Here is an 18610-nt window from a genome sequence, read left to right on the forward strand (position 1 = left end):
TCCCCACTAAAAGCTGACAGTCACTGAGAGCTGGGTGGAGCCTCAAGAGAGCGACCTGCAGAGGTCACAGCAGAGAGGCCGGGGGCGGCAGAAGGTGAGGGCCAGCAGAGTGGTGAGTGGCTGGCAGGGCAGCTGCCACCAGAGCAAGCACCCAGACAGAAGACCAAGCCAGGCGCTCTCCTCCCCGCCCCCATGGTGGGAGCTGAACTCACACAGGTGCACCTCTGAACTCTGGGTCTTCACTAACCAAGGACAAGCACTGTGAGTGAGGTGTTGTGGAGGGAGAAGGGAGGGGCACCTTAAAGGAACTAAGAACCTGAGGTAAAAGACACTGCCCAACATACTCTGGGTTAGGTGTTTTGCTCATGGTTTTATGTTTATAAATTCTGTTTCTGGCGTTTTCCCAAGTTAATGCCGGGGACCTTCCATCCTTTTATTAAAAAGTTTTCTTTCTGCACTGAGACTCTGTGCTTGCAAGAGGGGAAGCTTTGCCTCGTAGAAGCACCCAGGGGGTGGTGTGTAATTGTCCGTTTACTGGGTGGGTGCTCAAGCCGGATCTGTGTTATATTGCTGGAAAGGAACCCCTAGATATTGATGCCACTGGCAGAAGGGTTACATAGATATCAACTTGTGACATACACAAAACTGAAGACTCCTCCCACTGACATGCAGACACTTCTGGGGTAGGACAAGGCAGCTGAGAATCAGGACAGGGAAATATGTAGGCTGTGTAGGGGCAGGAAGTGAGGAAGAATTGCATCTCCTGTGTCCAGCTCTTGGGGAAGTTACAACTTCAGGACTAATTTCCTGAAATGCAAATCCACCGGAACACAGTGATTAGGAACCGGACTCTAGAGAAATTGGCCCTGGATTTTTAGTTTGAGTGAATGGCTCCAGGCGCCGTTGACACCAAATGCAGGGATGCCTAGAGTTCTACAGGGATCCCCTGGGTGAGATATATACACAATAGCTCAGGTGGTATGTGAGGTCTCTACCAAGAGGGAGCAGCCCGCTGGTCAATCTAACGGGGGCAAGTTGTTTGTATGGGATATAACTGAAGAGAGATGTAAAATACAGAACATGACGCTCCAGAAGTGCTGAAGTGAAGCTTGTCCCCTGCGCCATGGCAATCCCTTCGGCTGAGACAATCAGCACATAGAACAATGCACAGCCGTGGAGACAGGCTACATTCACTCTCTGGGCCTAGTGGGGACCTGAGAATTTACAAAGACAAAGGACCCTCAGCACAAGTCTTCGAAGCAAGACCTCTTCTGGGAAGAGACAATGGTCTGTACCTACAAAGAAAGAGGAGAGGGGACAAGAGCTCCCTTTCACCCAGGAGGCGGCTGACAGCGTTTGTCTCAGGAACAGGAGATCACAGCCAAGCCTGGAGTGAAACCCTAGAAGGACTGTGAGGTGAGCGTTGCTCTACCAGACCGAAAAGTATCTCGTTCAATGAGTCTAGGCTCTAGTCAGCGTGGTATGATTTTATCGGCCATGGAACCATTTCTTTCCAACCCTTCTCCTTGGTACCCCTCGAATCTCTACACTCTGTGAAATCACTTGTCCTTGGTGTGACTATGAAGGGATCTAGGGCTATGCATTGACTGGGGCAGAGATGGGAGGTGGAGCTGGTTACCTTGGGACCCTGTTCCTTTGGGAGCAGCAGATCTGTGACTGCTGTGAATGCCCAGCAGGACAAGGACTGGGTGCTGCAGGGGGACGGTTGGAGGGCCAAAGGATGAAGTGTGTCTATTGTCGACCTCGACAGCGGTCACCCCCCTCCCCAAGGCCTAGAGGGCACAGCTTGTGTGGCTTGTGGCTGAGGGAGTCGGGGAGCTGCCCCCGAGTGGGCACAGACAAAGCTTCCTCATGCTAGGGGTCCATGGCACCACACTGGGGCATTAAGGCCAGCACAACTGCAAAAGGAGAGCACCCCAAACTCACACACCCCTACCTGCAGAAAAGGCCATTAGCACCATGGAGGGGCACTGGGGTCAGCGCTAACCGAGATAGGAGAGCTGGGTCTGTGCTGAAAGCTTCCCAGCCCGATCCCTGCACTACCCACAGTGATGTGATGGATGCAAGTTACCTGAGCACACAACACCAGCATCTTCTCCGTGGTTACAGTTATTCTTTCCCCCAAGCCAAATCCTGCAATCGGAGAGGGCACCTTCTGTCCCTGCGCAGTTCACTTTATTCAGCCAGATACGGTCTGACCCTTGCCCAAATCGAGCCCCTCTTGGGGCTGATAACGCCGTCCCACAGCCCAGCTGCCTGCATACGACTCCGGCATCCTGTAAGTCCCAGCCGTCGTCACACACGGTTCCCCACTGCTGGTTGTGAAGCACCTCGACCCTCCCAGCGCAGCGACTCCTGCTGTTCACCAGTCGGAGCTGAGCCACTTCTGAGATGCCAGCGTCTGCAAACACCCAAGGGAATAAACACTCAGGGAGGTTCCTGTGCATCTGATCTCTTGTGTCGCTGAAGAACGTAGTGCCTCCCTCCGACAGATCTGACCGGTCTCTGCACACAGCCACTGCCTGTCAAGGGCTCCCCACCACTGACCAGGCTAATCACTTGGGCAATGTTGAAGTTTGTCCACTCCCCTCCCAGCCAGCTCTCACCTAGCTAGCCTGTCACATAATCATAGAATCATAGAATCATAGATTATAGGACTGGAAGGGACCTCGAGAGGTCATCGAGTCCAGTCCCCTGCCCGCATGGCAGGACCAAATACTGTCTAGACCATCCCTGATAGACATTTATCTAACCTACTCTTAAATATCTCCAGAGACGGAGATTCCACAACCTCCCTAGGCAATTTGTTCCAGTGTTTAACCACCCTGACAGTTAGGAACTTTTTCCTAATGTCCAACCTAGACCTCCCTTGCTGCAGTTTAAACCCATTGTTTCTGGTTCTATCCTTAGAGGCTAAGGTGAACAAGTTCTCTCCCTCCTCCTCATGACACCCTTTTAGATACCTGAAAACTGCTATCATGTCCCCTATCAGTCTTCTCTTCTCCAAACTAAACAAACCCAGTTCTTTCAGCCTTCCTTCATAGGTCATGTTCTCAAGACCTTTAATCATTCTTGTTGCTCTTCTTTGGACCCTTTCCAATTTCTCCACATCTTTTTTAAAATGCGGCGCCCAGAACTGGACACAATACTCCAGCTGAGGCCTAACCAGAGCAGAGTAGAGCGGAAGAATGACTTCTCGTGTCTTGCTCACAACACACCTGTTAATGCATCCCAGAATCATGTTTGCTTTTTTTGCAACAGCATCACACTGTTGACTCATATTTAGCTTGTGGTCCACTATAACCCCTAGATCCCTTTCTGCCGTACTCCTTCCTAGAAAGTCTTTTCCCATTCTGTATGTGTGAAATTGATTTTTCCTTCCTAAGTGGAGCACTTTGCATTTGTCTTTGTTAAACTTCATCCTGTTTAACTCAGACCATTTCTCCAATTTGTCCAGATCATTTTGAATTATGACCCTGTCCTCCAAAGTAGTTGCAATCCCTCCCAGTTTGGTATCATCCGCAAACTTAATAAGCGTACTTTCTATGCCAATATCTAAGTCGTTGATGAAGATATTGAACAGAGCCGGTCCCAAAACAGACCCCTGCGGAACCCCACTCGTTACGCCTTTCCAGCAGGATTGGGAACCATTAATAACAACTCTCTGAGTACGGTTATCCAGCCAGTTATGCACCCACCTTATAGTAGCCCCATCTAATTTGTATTTGCCTAGTTTATCGATAAGAATATCATGCGAGACCGTATCAAATGCCTTACTAAAGTCTAGGTATACCACATCCACCGCTTCACCCTTATCCACAAGGCTCGTTATTCTATCAAAGAAAGCTATCAGATTGGTTTGACATGATTTGTTCTTCACAAATCCATGCTGGCTGTTCCCTATCACCTTACCACCTTCCAAGTGTTTGCAGATGATTTCCTTAATTACTTGCTCCATTATCTTCCCTGGCACAGAAGTTAAACTAACTGGTCTGTAGTTACCTGGGTTGTTTTTATTTCCCTTTTTATAGATGGGCACTATATTTGCCCTTTTCCAGTCTTCTGGAATCTCTCCCGTCTCCCATGACTTTCCAAAGATAATAGCTAGAGGCTCAGATACCTCCTCTATTAGCTCCTTGAGTATTCTAGGATGCATTTCATCAGGCCCGGGTGACTTGCAGGCATCTAACTTTTCTAAGTGATTTTTAACTTGTTCTTTTTTTATTTTATCCGCTAAACCTACCCCCTTCCCATTAGCATTCATTATGTTAGGCATTCCTTCAGACTTCTCGGTGAAGACCGAAACAAAGAAGTCATTAAGCATTTCTGCCATTTCCAAGTTTCCTGTTACTGTTTCTCCCTCTTCACTAAGCAGTGGGCCTACCCTGTCTTTGGTCTTCCTCTTGCTTCTAATGTATTGATAAAAAGTCTTCTTGTTTCCTTTTATTCTCGTAGCTAGTTTGAGCTCATTTTGTGCCTTTGCCTTTCTAATCTTGCCCCTGCATTCCTGTGTTGTTTGCCTATATTCATCCTTTGTAATCTGTCCTAGTTTCCATTTTTTATATGACTCCTTTTTATTTTTTAGATCGTGCAAGATCTCGTGGTTAAGCCAAGGTGGTCTTTTGCCACATTTTCTATCTTTCCTAACCAGCGGAATAGCTTGCTTTTGGGCCCTTAATAGTGTCCCTTTGAAAAACTGCCAACTCTCCTCAGTTGTTTTTCCCCTCAGTCTTGATTCCCATGGGACCTTACCTATCAGCTCTCTGAGCTTCCCAAAATCTGCCTTCCTGAAATCCATTGTCTCTATTTTGCTGTTCTCCCTTCTACCCTTCGTTAGAATTGCAAACTCTATGATTTCATGATCACTTTCACCCAGGCTGCCTTCTACTTTCACATTCTCAACGAGTTCCTCCCTATTTGTTAAAATCAAGTCTAGAAGAGCTTCCCCCCTAGTAGCTTTTTCAACCTTCTGAAATAAAAAGTTGTCTCCAATGCAGTCCAAGAATTTGTTGGATAGTCTGTGCCCCGCTGTGTTATTTTCCCAACATATATCCGGATAGTTGAAGTCCCCCATCACCACCAAATCTTGGGCTTTGGATTAGTCTGACCTACTGCACCTACTAGAGCACCTCAAATGATCACCCCCCGCACTGCTGGCAGGAACCTGCTGGGGAGGAGATTTACACGCTCACTCCTGGCGCTGGTATTCGCTCCAGTGCGATATTGTGCAGTGCTGCAGGGCAGACGCTGACATAAGCATTTTGGTGACTGGGAGCTGAACACAATCACCCATGTCATTAGTGGTTGCCTTAGCCTGACATCAGCATTGAATTTACATGTGTTGGCTCCATAGCTCCCTGAAAACGTCACCCAGAGTCCATCCCCCTTAGAACTGCCTGGAGCGCAGGGACGCCTGGCAGGAACCTGCTGCGCACCAGGCTGATAATGGTTCCGACCAGGGCAGAGGCAATGCACACTTCCTACAAGCAGATCGGCCCCCTCCTGAAGCAAACACCTGCCCCTGCGATTCCTTCTGACTTGCCACGACTGACTTGGCAACATCGTTTTGTGTCAGCCATTCATAGAATCATAGAATCAGAGAATATCAGGGTTGGAAGGGACCTCAAGAGATCATCTAGTCCAACCCTCTGCTCAAAGCAGGACCAATTCCCAACTAAATCATCCCAGCGAGGGCTTTGTCAAGCCGGGCCTTAAAAACCTCCAAGGAAGGAGACTCCACCACCTCCCTAGGTAACGCATTTCAGTGCTTCACCACCCTCCTAGTGAAATAGTGTTTCCTAATATCCAATCTGGACCTCCCGCACTGCAACTTGAGACCATTGCTCCTTGTTCTGTCATCTGCCACCACTGAGCTCCATCCTCTTTGGAACCCCCTTTTAGGTAGTTGAAGGCTGCTATCAAATCCCCCCTCATTCTTCTCTTCTGGAGATTAAACAATCCCAGTTCCCTCAGCCTCTCCTCATAAATCATGTGCTCCAGATCCCTAATCATTTTTGTTGCCCTCAGTTGGACTCTTTCCAATTTTTCCACATCCTTCTTGTAGCGTGGGGCCCAAAACTGGATACAGTATTCCAGATGAGGCCTCACCAATGTCGAATAAAGAGGAACGATCACATTCCTCGATCTGCTGGTAATGCCCCTACTTATACAGCCCAAAATGCCATTAGCCTTCTTGGCAACAAGAGCACACTGTTGACTCATATCCAGCTTCTCGTCCACTGTGACCCCTAGGTCCTTTTCTGCAGAACTGCTACCTAGCCATTCGGTCCCTAGTCTGTAGCAGTGCATGGGATTCTTCCGTCCTAAGTGCAGGACTCTGCACTTGTCCTTGTTGAACCTCATCAGGTTTTTTTTTTGGCCCAATCCTCTAATTTGTCTAGGTCCCTCTGTATCCGCTCCCTACCCTCTAGTGTATCTACCATGCCTCCTAGTTTAGTGTCATCTGCAAACTTGCTGAGAGTGCAGTCCACACCATCCTCCAGATCATTAATAAAGGTATTAAACAAAACCGGCCCCAGGACTGACCCTTGGGGCACTCCGCTTGAAACCGGCTGCCAACTAGACATGGAGCCATTGATCACTACCCGTTGAGCCCGACGATCTAGCCAGCTTTCTATCCACCTTACAGTCCATTCATCCAGCCCATACTTCTTTAACTTGGTAGCAAGAATACTGTGGGAGACCATATCAAAAGCTTTGTTAAAGTCAAGGAATAACACATCCACTGCTTTTCCCTCATCCACAGAGCCAGTTATCGCATCATAGAAGTCAATTAGGTTAGTCAGGCACGACTTCCCCTTCGTGAATCCATGCTGACTGTTCCTGATCACTTTCCTCTCCTCTAAATGTTTCATAATTGATTCCTTGAGGACCATGATTTTTCCAGGGACTGAGGTGAGGCTGACTGGCCTGTAGTTCCCCGGATCCTCCTTCTTCCCTTTTTTAAAGATGGGCACTACATTAGCCTTTTTCCAGTCATCTGGGACCTCCCCCGATCGCCATGAGTTTTCAAAAATAATGGCTAATGGCTCTGCAATCTCACCCGCCAACTCCTTTAGCACCCTCGGATGCAGCGCATCCGGCCCCATGGACTTGTGCACGTCCAGTTTTTCTAAATAGTCCCGAACCACTTCTTTCTCCACAGAGGGCTGGTCACCTTCTCCCCATATTGTGCTGCCCAGTGCAGCAATGTGGGAACTGACCTTGTTCGTGAAGACAGAGGCAAAAAAATCATTGAGTACATTAGCTTTTTCCACATCCTCGGTCACTAGGTTGCCTCCCTCATTCAGTAAAGGGCCCACACTTTCCTTGATTTTCTTCTTGTTGCTAACATACCTGAAGAAACCCTTCTTGTTACTCTTAACATCTCTTGCTAACTGCAACTCCAAGTGAGATTTGGCCTTCCTGATTTCACTCCTGCATGCCTGAGCAATATTTTTATACTCCTCCCTGGTCATTTGTCCAATCTTCCACTTCTTGTAAGCTTCTTTTTTGCGTTTAAGATCAGCAAGGATTTCACTGTTTAGCCAAGCTGGTCACCTGCCATATTTACTATTCTTTCTACACATCGGGATGGTTTGTTCCTGCAACCGCAATATGGATTCTTTAAAATACAACCAGCTCTCCTGGACCCCTTTGCCCTTCATGTTATTCTCCCAGGGGATCCTGCCCATCTGTTCCCTGAGGGAGTCAAAGTCTGCTTTTCTGAAGTCCAGGGTCCGTATTCTGCTGCTCTCCTTTCTTCCTTGTGTCAGGATCCTGAACTCGACCATCTCATGGTCACTGCCTCCCAGGTTCCCATCCACTTTTGCTTCCCCTACTAATTCTTCCCTGTTTGTGAGTATCAGGTCAAGAAAAGCTTTGCCCCTAGTTGGTTCCTCCAGCACTTGCACCAGGAAATTGTTCCCTACACTATCCAAAAATTTCCTGGATTGCCTGTGCACCGCTGTATTGCTCTCCCAGCAGATATCAGGGTGATTAAAGTCTCCCATGAGAACCAGGGCCTGCGATCTAGCAACTTCTGCTAGTTGCCAGAAGAAAGCCTCGTCCACCTCATCCCCCTGGTCTGGTGGTCTATAGCAGACTCCAACCACGACATCACCCTTGTTGCTCACACTTCTCAACTTTATCCAGAGACTCTCAGGTTTTTCTGCAGTTTCATACCGGAGCTCTGAGCAGTCATACTCCTCTCTTACATACAACGCAACTCCCCCACCTTTTCTGCCCTGCCTGTCCTTCCTGAACAGTTTATATCCATCCATGACAGTACTCCAGTCATGTGAGTTATCCCACCAAGTCTCTGTTATTCCAATCACATCATAGTTCCCTGACTGTGCCAGGACTTCCAGTTCTCCCTGCTTATTTCCCAGGCTTCTTGCATTTGTGTATAGGCACTTAAGATAACTCATCGATCGTCCCTCTTTCTCAGCATGAGACAGGAGTCCTCCCCTCTTGCGCTCTCCTGCTTGTGCTTCCTCCCAGGATCCCATTTCCCCACTTACCTCAGGGCTTTGGTCTCCTTCCCCAGGTGAACCTAGTTTAAAGCCCTCCTCACTAGGTTAGCCAGTCTAGGTTAGACTCGTGTCTAGTGCTGCCAGCCCAGGACCAGTCTCAGATGAATGATGGCAGAGCTGGGCTGACAGCTGTGTCCTCATAGAGGGGCAGCAACTCTGGGATAGAGAGACTGGCATGCTGATGGATCTGCCCGTTTACAACCTGGGACGCTGATCCTGGGCTGGGCTTAATGGCTGAACAAGCTAGAGGTAAGCAAGGTGGGAATGAGCTTGTGACGGAGCAGGGAGCAGGGCAGATTTGATCTGGGAATGTTGCAGGGGGGTTGCAGTGGGGATGTGGGACTTCCCTTGAAGGAAGCTACCTGAGCTGTAACCTGAGCCAGGAACGGGGGTGGGGAGAATTAACACCTTCTGCCCGGGAGACTGAACAAAGGAGAGGAGGAATCATAGAATCATAGAATCATAGAATATCAGAGTTGGAAGGGACCTCAAGAGGTCATCTAGTCCAACCCCCTGCTCAAAGCAGGACCAATTCCCAGCTAAATCATCCCAGCCAGGGCTTTGTCAAGCCGGGCCTTAAAAACCTCCAAGGAAGGAGACTCCACCACCTCCCTAGGTAACGCATTCCAGTGTTTCACCACCCTCCTAGTGAAATAGTTTTTCCTGATATCCAACCTGGACCTCCCCCACCGCAACTTGAGACCATTGCTCCTTGTTCTGTCATCTGCCACCACTGAGAACAGCCGAGCTCCATCCTCTTTGGAACCCCCCTTCAGGTAGTTGAAGGCTGCTATCAAATCCCCCCTCATTCTTCTCTTCTGGAGACTAAACAATCCCAGTTCTCTCAGCCTCTCCTCATAAGTCATGTGCTCCAGACCCCTAATCATTTAGGGGGGGAGGAGCTGGGGGGAGGGGGAAGAGAGGAGCTGCAGGAGGAGGTTTGGTTTGGTTTCAGTTTGGGCTGGGTGGTGCAACGCAGGGAACCCCAAGCTGGGGTCTAAGCTCCCTGAACCTCCCAGAGGGACCTAATTGAGGGGGTCTGGTCGTACCTACACGCTCTGCTTGAGACTGTGTTCCTGTCCTTAAATAAACCTTCTGCTTTACTGGCTTGTTGAGAATCACAGTGAATCTCAGGAAGAGGGGTGCAGGGCCCTGACTCCCCCACACTCCGCGACAGAGCTCTCCCTGACAGCTCTGTGAAATCACTTGTCTTTGGTGTCACTATGAAGAGATCTAGAGCTGTGTCTTGATTGGGGCAGAGATGGGAGGTGGAGCTGGTCACCTTGGGACCCTGTTCCTTTGGGAGTATTAGATCTGTGACTGCTCTGAATGTCCAGCGGGACAGGAACTGGGTACTGCCAGAGGACCCTCAGAGGTCGGAGGGGCGAAGTGTGCCTATTGCCAACCTGGAGAGAGGTCACCCCCACACACAAGGCCTAGAGGGCACGGCTTGTGTGGCCTCTGGCCGAGGGAGTCGGGGAGCTGCCTCCCAGCCGGGCACAGACAAGGCTTCCTCATGCTAGGAGACCATGGCACCGCACTGGGGCATTAGGGCCAGCACAATTGCAAAGGGAGAGCGCCCCCTAATGACACCCCACTACCTGCAGCACAGGCCCCCTAGCACTCCACTAGGGCACTGGGGCCAGCACTGACATCAAGGGGAGACCGTGAGCATCCCCTACTGATCCCCCACACCGCTCCCTGCAGCACAGGCCCATAGAACTGCACAGGGGAATTAGGGTCAGCACAGACTGAGAGGAGAGCGCTCCCTACTGGAACTGCCATATTGTTCCCTGAAGCACAGACCCCAAGCACTATGCTGGGGTCAGCACTGGCTGAGAGGGGACAATGCCCCGTAATGAGCTTCCCACCCTGCTCCCTGCAACGCGCAGGGTGGTAGATGAAGGTTACCTGAGCACACAACACCGGCATCTTCTCCATGGGTACAGTCATTCTCTCCCCAAGGCCGAGCCCAGCAATTGGAGAGGGCAGTTTCTGTCCCTGCGCAGTTGACTTCATCCAGCCAGATATGGTCAGATCCTTGTCCAAAATGAGCCCAAGCGGGGGCCGATAACGCTGTCCCACAGCCCAGGTGCCTACACACGACTTGAGCATCAGTTAAATCCCAGCTGTCATCACACACGGTTCCCCACTGCTGGTTGTGAAGCACCTCGACTCTCCCAGCGCAGTGACTTGGGCCATTCACCAGTCGGAGCTGAGCCTTGTCTGAAATGCCGGAGTGAGCAAACACCCCAAGGGAATAAACACTCAGGGAGGTTCCTGTGCATCGGATCACTAGTGATACTGGTGAACGTAGGGCCTCCCACTGACGGGTCTGAACAGCCTCTGCAACAGCCTGTTAGGGGTTCCCTCCCTGTCAACTAATCACAGTTAACACACGCGATTAACTCAAAAAATTAACCGTGATTTAAAGAATGTTCAAATATATTGATTTCAGTTACAACAGAGAATACAATGTGTACAGTTCTCACATTATATTATTACAGTTAAGGTTGTTTTATCCAGCATGTTGGGGCAATGGGGGGTGCCGGTAAATGAAAAATGCTGGTTAACTAAGAGGGAGGGAGTTTGGGTGCGGGAGAGAGTGCGGGGCTGGGGGCTGGGGCGAGGAAGGGTGTGTGGAATACAGGCTCTGGGAGGAAGTTTGGGTGCAGGAGGGGGCTTAGGGCAGGCTGTTGGGGCATGGGATAGGGTGCAGGGTGCTGGATCCGGGGGACACTCACCTCGGGCAGCTCCCCGCAAGTGGTAACTTGTCCTGGCTGCTCCTAGGTGGAGGCAAGGCGGGCAGCTTGGTGCACTCTCTCTGCCTGCAGGCGCTGCCCCCACAGCTCCCATTGGCCGTGGTTCCCAGCCAATGTGCAGGAGCTGTGCAGCCGGCATTGGGGGGGCGGCACACAGAGCTGCCTGACGTGCCTCCACTTAGGAGTAGCCGGAGCCCGGGACAGGTCGCCGCTTGCGGCTAGCCATCCGAGGTGACTGGCCCCCGGATCCTACACCCGACACTGCCTCCCGCCTACTAAGCCCCCTCCCACACCCAAAGTCCCTCCCAGAGCCCTCGCTCCACACCCCGTCCTGCGCCTCAACCCCCTGTCGACCCCGCGCCAAGAGGACTATAAACTGGCATTTCAATGAAGATCAGAAATGCCGATTTATAGAGCTTTCCAGTTGGTGAAGTGCTGGAAAAAACAGCTTTTACGGTATTTTGGATTACAAATATTACCACTGTAAAAATGGTAAAAGAAATAGTATTTTTCAATTCACCTCATACAAGTACTGTAGTGCAATCTCTTTATTGTGAAAGTGCAACTTACAAATGTAGATTTTTTTTGTTACATAACTGCACGCAAAAGAAAAAAAAACAATGTAAAACTTAGAGTCTATACACATCCTCCCAGTCTTACTTCTTGTTCAGCCAATCACTCAGACAAATTAGTTTGTTTACATTTATGGGCGATAATGCTGCCTGCTTCTTATTTGCAATGTCACCCGAAAGTGAGAAGAGGCGTTCGCATGGCACTTTTGCAGGTAGCATTGCAAGATATTTACGTGCCAGGTATGCTAAATATTCACATGCCCCTTCATGCTTCGGCCACCATTGCAGATGACATGCTTCCATGCTGATGATGCTCATTAAAAAAGGAATGTGTTAATTTATTTTGTGACTGAAATCCTTGGGGGAGAATTGCGTATCTCCTGCTATGTATTTTACCTGCATTCTGCCATATCATTCATGTTACAGTAGTCTCGGATGATGACTCAGCACATGTTGTTCGTTTTAAGAACACTTTCACTGCAAATTTCACAAAACACAAAGAAGGTACCAATGTGAGATTTCTAAAGCTAGCTACAGCACTCAACCCAAGGGTTAAGAATCTGAAGCTCCTTCCAAAATCTGAGAGGGATGGGGTGTGGAATATACTTCCAGAAGTCTTAAAAGAGTAACACTCCAATGTGGAAACTACAGAACCTGAACCACCAAAAAAGAAAATCAACCTTTTGCTAGTGGCATCTGACTCAGATGATGAAAATGAACATTTGTCGGTCTGCACTGCTTTGGCTCGTTTTCGAGTAGAAGCCATCATCAGCATGGACACATGTCCTCTGGAATGGTGGTCGAAGCATGAAGGGACATATGAATTTTTAGCGGGTCTGGCACATAAATATTTTCCTACACCAACTACAACAGTGCCATGTGGGCAGGGCCGGCTCTGGCTTTTTTGCCGCCCGGCGGGGAGCGCGGCAGGGGAGGGCCCTGAGCCCGGCCGCGGGCCCGCTTTCCCCGACCGGCCGGCGCGCCGGGAGGAGGGCGGAGAGCCCGGCTGGGACTCCGCTCTCCCCGGCGGCCGGAGCGCCACCGGGAGGGTGGAGAGCCCAGTCGCGGCCCCGCTCTCCCCAGCGGCCGGAGCGCCACGGGGAGGTCGGCGAGCCCAGTCGCGGCCCCGCTCTCCCCGGCAGCCGGAGTGCTGGGAGGAGGGCGGAGAGCCCAGTCGCGGCCCTGCTCTCCCCGGCGGCCGGAGCGCCAGGGGGAGGGCGGAGAGCCGGGGCGGGGCTCCGCTCTCCCCGGTGGCCGGAGCGCCAGGGGGAGGGCTGTGAGCCCAGTCGCGGCCCCGCTCTCGGGCCGGAGCACCGCGCCGCGCCACCCCCCTCCAGGTGCCGCTCCAAGCACATGCTTAGTGGGCTGGTGCCTGGAGCCAGCCCTGCATGTGGGTGCCTGTTCTCACTTCCAGGTAACATTGTAAACAAGAACCAAGCAGCATTATCTCCTGCAAAGGTAAACAAACTTGTCTGTCTGAACTATTGGCTGAACTAGATGTAGGACTGAGTGGACTTGTACCATCTAAAATTTTACATTTTATTTTTGATTGCAGTTATTATTTGTAAATTATTCTACATTTGTAAGTTCAACTTTCCTGATAAAGAGATGGCAATACAGTACTTGTATGAGGTGAACTGAAAATACTATTTCTTTTGTTTGTTTTTTACAGTGCAAATATTCGTAATCAAAAATAAATAAAAAGTGAGCACTGTACACTTTGAATTCTGTGTTATAATTGAAATCAATATATTTGAAAATGTAGAAAAAAATCCCCCAAAATTGAAATAAATGGTATTCTATTATTGTGTAAAGGGGTGATTAACTGTGCGATTAATCATGATTAATTATTTATCTCACAATTAATCACGATTTTTTAAGGTAACTTGACAGCCCTGTTCCCCACCACTACCATGCAGCCACCTGTGGGGTAGAACAGGGTAGATGAGAGACAGGGCACAGAAACTCATGGGCTGTGTAGGAGAGGAAGTGAGGAAGAACCTGTCTGTCTCCAGTCACAGCAGTGGGGGATGTTACAGGTTCATGGGTAATTAGCTGAGATGGAAATCATCCGGAGTGACGGGGATAGGAACACCACACTTCATAAAGGGATCCCTGAGTGGCTGCAGGATCCATTCAACCCCAAATCCCACAAATGGGATCTATGGTTACCCAACGCCCCATTGTGCTGTAGCGGAGCAGGGGGATCAGAGCGATCAGCGACGGGGAGAGTCTCTCACAGAGGCACACATACTGCTCCCTGCAGTGCAGGCCCTACGTGGGGTGCTGGGGCACTGGGCTCAGCACTGACTGAGGGAAGAGCGCCCCCTACTGAGCCCCCATCCTGCTCCCTACAGCACAGGCCTGTAGACCTGTGTGGGGGAAATGGGATCAGCACTGACACCATGGGAAGAGTGACATTTACTGTGACCCTGAACTGTTTCCCTGAAGTACAGGCCCTTAGCACCATGCTGGGCCACTGGGGTCAGCGCTGACTCAGACAGGAGAGCTGGGTCTGTGCTGAAAGCTTCCCAGCCCGATCAATGCACCACCCAGAGTGACATGATGGATGCAAGTTACCTGAGCACACAACACCGGCATCTTCTCCATGGGTACAGTCACGCTCTCCCCAAGGCCGAGCCCTGCAATCGGAGAGGGCAGCTTCTGTCCCTGCACAGTTGACTTCATCCAGCCATTGAGGGTCAGATCCTCGCCCAAATCGAGCCCCTCCTGGGGCTGATAACGCCGTCCCACAGCCCAGCTGCCTGCACACGACTCCGGCATCCTGTAAGTCCCAGCCGTCGTCACACACGGTTCCCCACTGCTGGTTGTGAAGCACCTCGACTCTCCCAGCGCAGTGTTTGGAGCCATTCGCCAGTCGGACCTGAGCCAGTTCTGAGATGCCTGAGTCTGCAAACACCCCAAGGGAATAAACACTCAGGGAGGTTTCTGTGCATCTGATCTCCTGTCGCTGGGGAACGTAGCAATCTGACCGATCTCTGCACACGGCAACTGCCTGTCAAGGGCTCCTCACTGACCAGCCTAATCACTTGGGCAATGTTGAAGTTTGTCCACTCCCCTCCCAGCCAGCTCTCACCTAGTTATGCAGACTGGACGGCAGTCTGATCTACTGCTCCCACTAGAGCACTTATAAAGATCACCCCCCGCACTGCTGGCAGGAACCTCCTGGGGAGCAGATTTACACCCTCACTCCTGGCGCTGGTATTCGCTTCAGTGCGATACTGTGCAGTGCTGTGGGGCAGACGCTGGGATACGCATCTTGGTGACTGTGAGCTGAACACAGTCACCCATGTCATTAGTGGTTGCCTTAGCCTGACATCAGCATCGAATTTACATGTGTTGGCTCCATAACTCCCTGAAAACCTCACCCAGAGTCCATCCCCCCTTAGAACTGCCTGGAGCGCAGGGACGCCTGGCAGGAACCTGCTGCGCACCAGGCTGACAATGGTTCCGACCAGGGCAGAGGCAATGCACACTTCCTACAAGCAGATCGGCCCCCTCCTGAAGCAAACACCTGCCCCTGCGGTTCCTCCTGACTTGCCACGACTGACTTGGCAACATCGTTTTGTGGCAGCCATTGCTGGACTCATGTTTAGTGCTGCCAGCCCGCTACCAGTCTCAGATGAATGATGGCAGAGCTGGGCTGACAGTTGTGTCCTCACCCAGGGGCAGCAACTCTGCGATAGAGAGACTGGCGTGCTGATGCATTTTCAGAAGCCCTAACTTGTATCTGCCCCTTTACACCCTGGGACGCAGATCCTGGGCTAGGTTTAACGAACCCCTGACTGGACTGGCCAGAGGAATTGCTGCAATGCAGAAACATGGCTTAGCCTGATCTTCTCAGTGTGCCTGTGGGGAGCAATACAGACAGTCACACGTGGTGGAGGAGAGCCCCGTTAGAAGACTGGACCTTGAGGATGCACAGTCAGATGGCTGAACAAGCTAGAGGTGAGCAAGGTCTGTATGAGCTCTCCCCTGGCAGCTAGTGATGAGCTGGGGAAGGGAAAAGGCTTCAGGACCAGATTTTACAAGAACACACCCACTCTGCCTAGGTATCCAGCAGACAGAGCTGTTGTTGGTTGGTGCTGGGTTACAATCACTGTAGTACCTGAATGCAGGGGTAGTTAAACGTTGTCCCGATTGTGTGAGTAAAGGGCAGCAGAACTGTGCTTAGCCTGCCCGGACTGAGGGGGTCATCCACAACTGAACTGAACTCACTAACCAGGGGGCTCAGACACCAGACCCCTATCAAGAGTGAGAGGGGGTGGAGATGGATGTTCCTGCTGAGGGGTGTGGGCTCTGTGTAAAGCGTCTAGACATGGTTTAATCTGCCCCTCACCACTCTCCAAAGATAGAGTTAATTAAGGCTCCATTAGGAGTCTTTTTGGTTTCAGTGATCACTAGAGCTGAAATCACCTGCTGTGAGACAGTGTTTCTGCCCAGCCTGCTTCAGCACTGAGGTTTCCCCACTAGGAGCTGACAGTCACTGAGAGCTGGGTGGAGCCTCAAGAGAGCGACCTGCAGAGGTCACAGCAGAGAGGCCGGGAGCAGCAGAAGGTGAGGGTGAGCAGAGTGGTGAGTGGCTGGCAGGGCAGCTGCCACCAGAGTAAGTACCCAGACAGCCGAGTGACCCAGGCGCTCTCCTCCCTGTGAGTCCTGTGAACCAGCTGAAGCCCGTAGAAACCCAGCAACGTCCACCTACCCGTTGAGTAGGATCCAGGTCTTCGGGGTTCGAGTCCCTGGGGAGGTCAGGTCTTCAGGGTTCGAGTCCCCGGGGAGGTAAGCGATCGCCAGATATTGAGAGGTAGGGTTAGAGTCCCTGTTCCATCTCAATTGGGGTTAGAGGCCCCGGATTGGGATTAGAGGGCCCGGATTGGGGTTAGAGGCCCTGGAGTGGGGTTAGAGGCCCTACAGTCTAAATGGGACAATTTGGCAGTAAATGCCCGGGGGACGCCCCGTTGTCTCTGGTACTCAGAGATTGGAAGGAAATCTCTGGAACAACCGGTTTGACTAAATCTAAGATGAGAAATTTATGCCAAATTCAACGGCCTTCCTTTACTGCTCATTTGTCCCCGACTAAAGATTGGCCAAGCTGCGGAACCTTTTCTGCAGACAGGATGAATTCCTTGAGGGATATTTTGGTTGATCTTAGACCGGGACAAATGGATTATTTATTTGTATGGTGTAACTATAAACCAAAAGAAAAACTGCTTTCGGCCCCAGCTGGCTGTGAAAAAATATAGACGGAGGCAAACCAAAGGCAATACAAGTTACAAGTGCTGAGATTACATTTGCAAAGCTTAACTATCCAGTGAGATCCAACAGTCTGCCTTTGCGACCCTGGAGCTGGCGTGGTTTGGGGACGCTGAAGAAGCCACAGGCAGCCGGCCTGGACTGGAATCTCTGAAAGAGACGCCGCAGGAGATCCCAGGGTGTAAAAGAACAGCTCTCCCAAGAGTGGAAGCAAGTCAGAGATTCTGGACAAGCTGTTTACAGGATAATCTCCCGTCCACCTCCCCCCCTTCTCTGGACGTTATACAAAGACGTGGCCAGACTGGACGTACGTGTGTGAGTATGAAAGTGTGCCCACTCTCAGCCACAGTAAATCTGAGAACTGGAGAGGGGTTTAGCATTCCTTTCTCCAGCCCGGTTGACTGGGAAGCAGGACTGGGCAATAGAGAAGTTGGAGAAAAGGGAAGAGTTGTGTCCTTGATAACTAGAATTGAGCAATTAAGAGCATAAATCATGAACCAGGCAGCAACTCAAACCTACGCCCAGGGCAAGTTGCAAGCCTTGAGACAGGACTTCCAGGCAGAAAAGGAAGCACTGGCTAAGCAAGTACCGGTCCTTCAGGGACTTGTCAGAATTTAACCATTTGTGTTTGCATATGCTGTAACAGCAGTGTGTTTGCCACAAAAAAAATATTTGAATAGTTAAATGCCAATGGGCCATGCGTTTTTGCCCAGGTGGCAAGCCTCACGAGGGAGGACTCGGGTAGCCTTGTGAGTAAGAATGTTTAAGGGAAGAGACCAGGAAGGGGGGGGCTAGTTGAGAAGCCCACCCTCCTATCTAAATTGATAGTGGAACAAGCCGGTGCCCATGGAAGGGAGTTCAGCGAGAAAAGCAGGATCGGGCCCAAGCGGGCAGGCAACAGAGAGAGAGATTAGAAAACAGGTTGGAAACTTTAAGGGCATAGTGGAAGAAAAGGAGTAAGTAATTATAAGCATGGCGATTTCAAAACCCCAGGTCAATAATTGGAATGGTAAAATCTGAGTTGATTGGGTGTCATTTTGGGAGACAAGCAAGTGATTTAAGAAAAGAGAGTGAGAAGTTAACTCTGTAGTTGCTAGAGGGAATTAAGCAGTGAAACTTGGTAAGAATGTCTGTAAGTAATCCAGGCAAGAGGTTATTTATTTGACTATGAATAATTTAGTCGAATTTGCTGAAGAACACTCCTGCTGTGTACAATCTGTATTTTATAAGTTTGAGATGAATTGGTATTGTTTACAGTTGCAAAACTGAGAATACTTTTGCCAGACACAGGAAACTAGTGTTGTTTAAGGTATTTAGCATTTAATCCTTAAGGTGACTTAATGCTTTACAAGATTTAAAATGCTTTAAATAAAGACCAAAGGTTGTGGCTGCAGCAGGGTAGTCAAAGCCAGGAGAATAAAAGATTTAAACTTGTTTTTGGGTAACA

General features: G+C 50.3%; 1 protein-coding gene across 11 annotated transcripts in view; it reads right to left on the reverse strand.

Annotated features, from left to right (window-relative positions):
• The window catches only part of LOC101937993 (deleted in malignant brain tumors 1 protein), a 179975-nt gene that overhangs the window by 30303 nt on the left and 131062 nt on the right, over nucleotides 1-18610 (reverse strand). For 9 of the 11 annotated variants that reach the window (XM_065570737.1, XM_065570740.1, XM_065570736.1 and 6 more), the window contains one exon: nucleotides 2093-2422. In XM_065570737.1, the coding sequence (XP_065426809.1) occupies nucleotides 2093-2422 (330 nt within the window). Of the gene's footprint in view, nucleotides 1-2092; nucleotides 2423-10466; nucleotides 10782-14469; nucleotides 14800-18610 lie in introns of all 11 variants that reach the window. The other 2 variants (XM_065570743.1, XM_065570739.1) reach the window with 1 other exon arrangement.

The sequence above is a fragment of the Chrysemys picta genome, chromosome 17, assembly GCF_011386835.1.
Source record: "Chrysemys picta bellii isolate R12L10 chromosome 17, ASM1138683v2, whole genome shotgun sequence".
Taxonomy (NCBI): domain Eukaryota; kingdom Metazoa; phylum Chordata; order Testudines; family Emydidae; genus Chrysemys; species Chrysemys picta.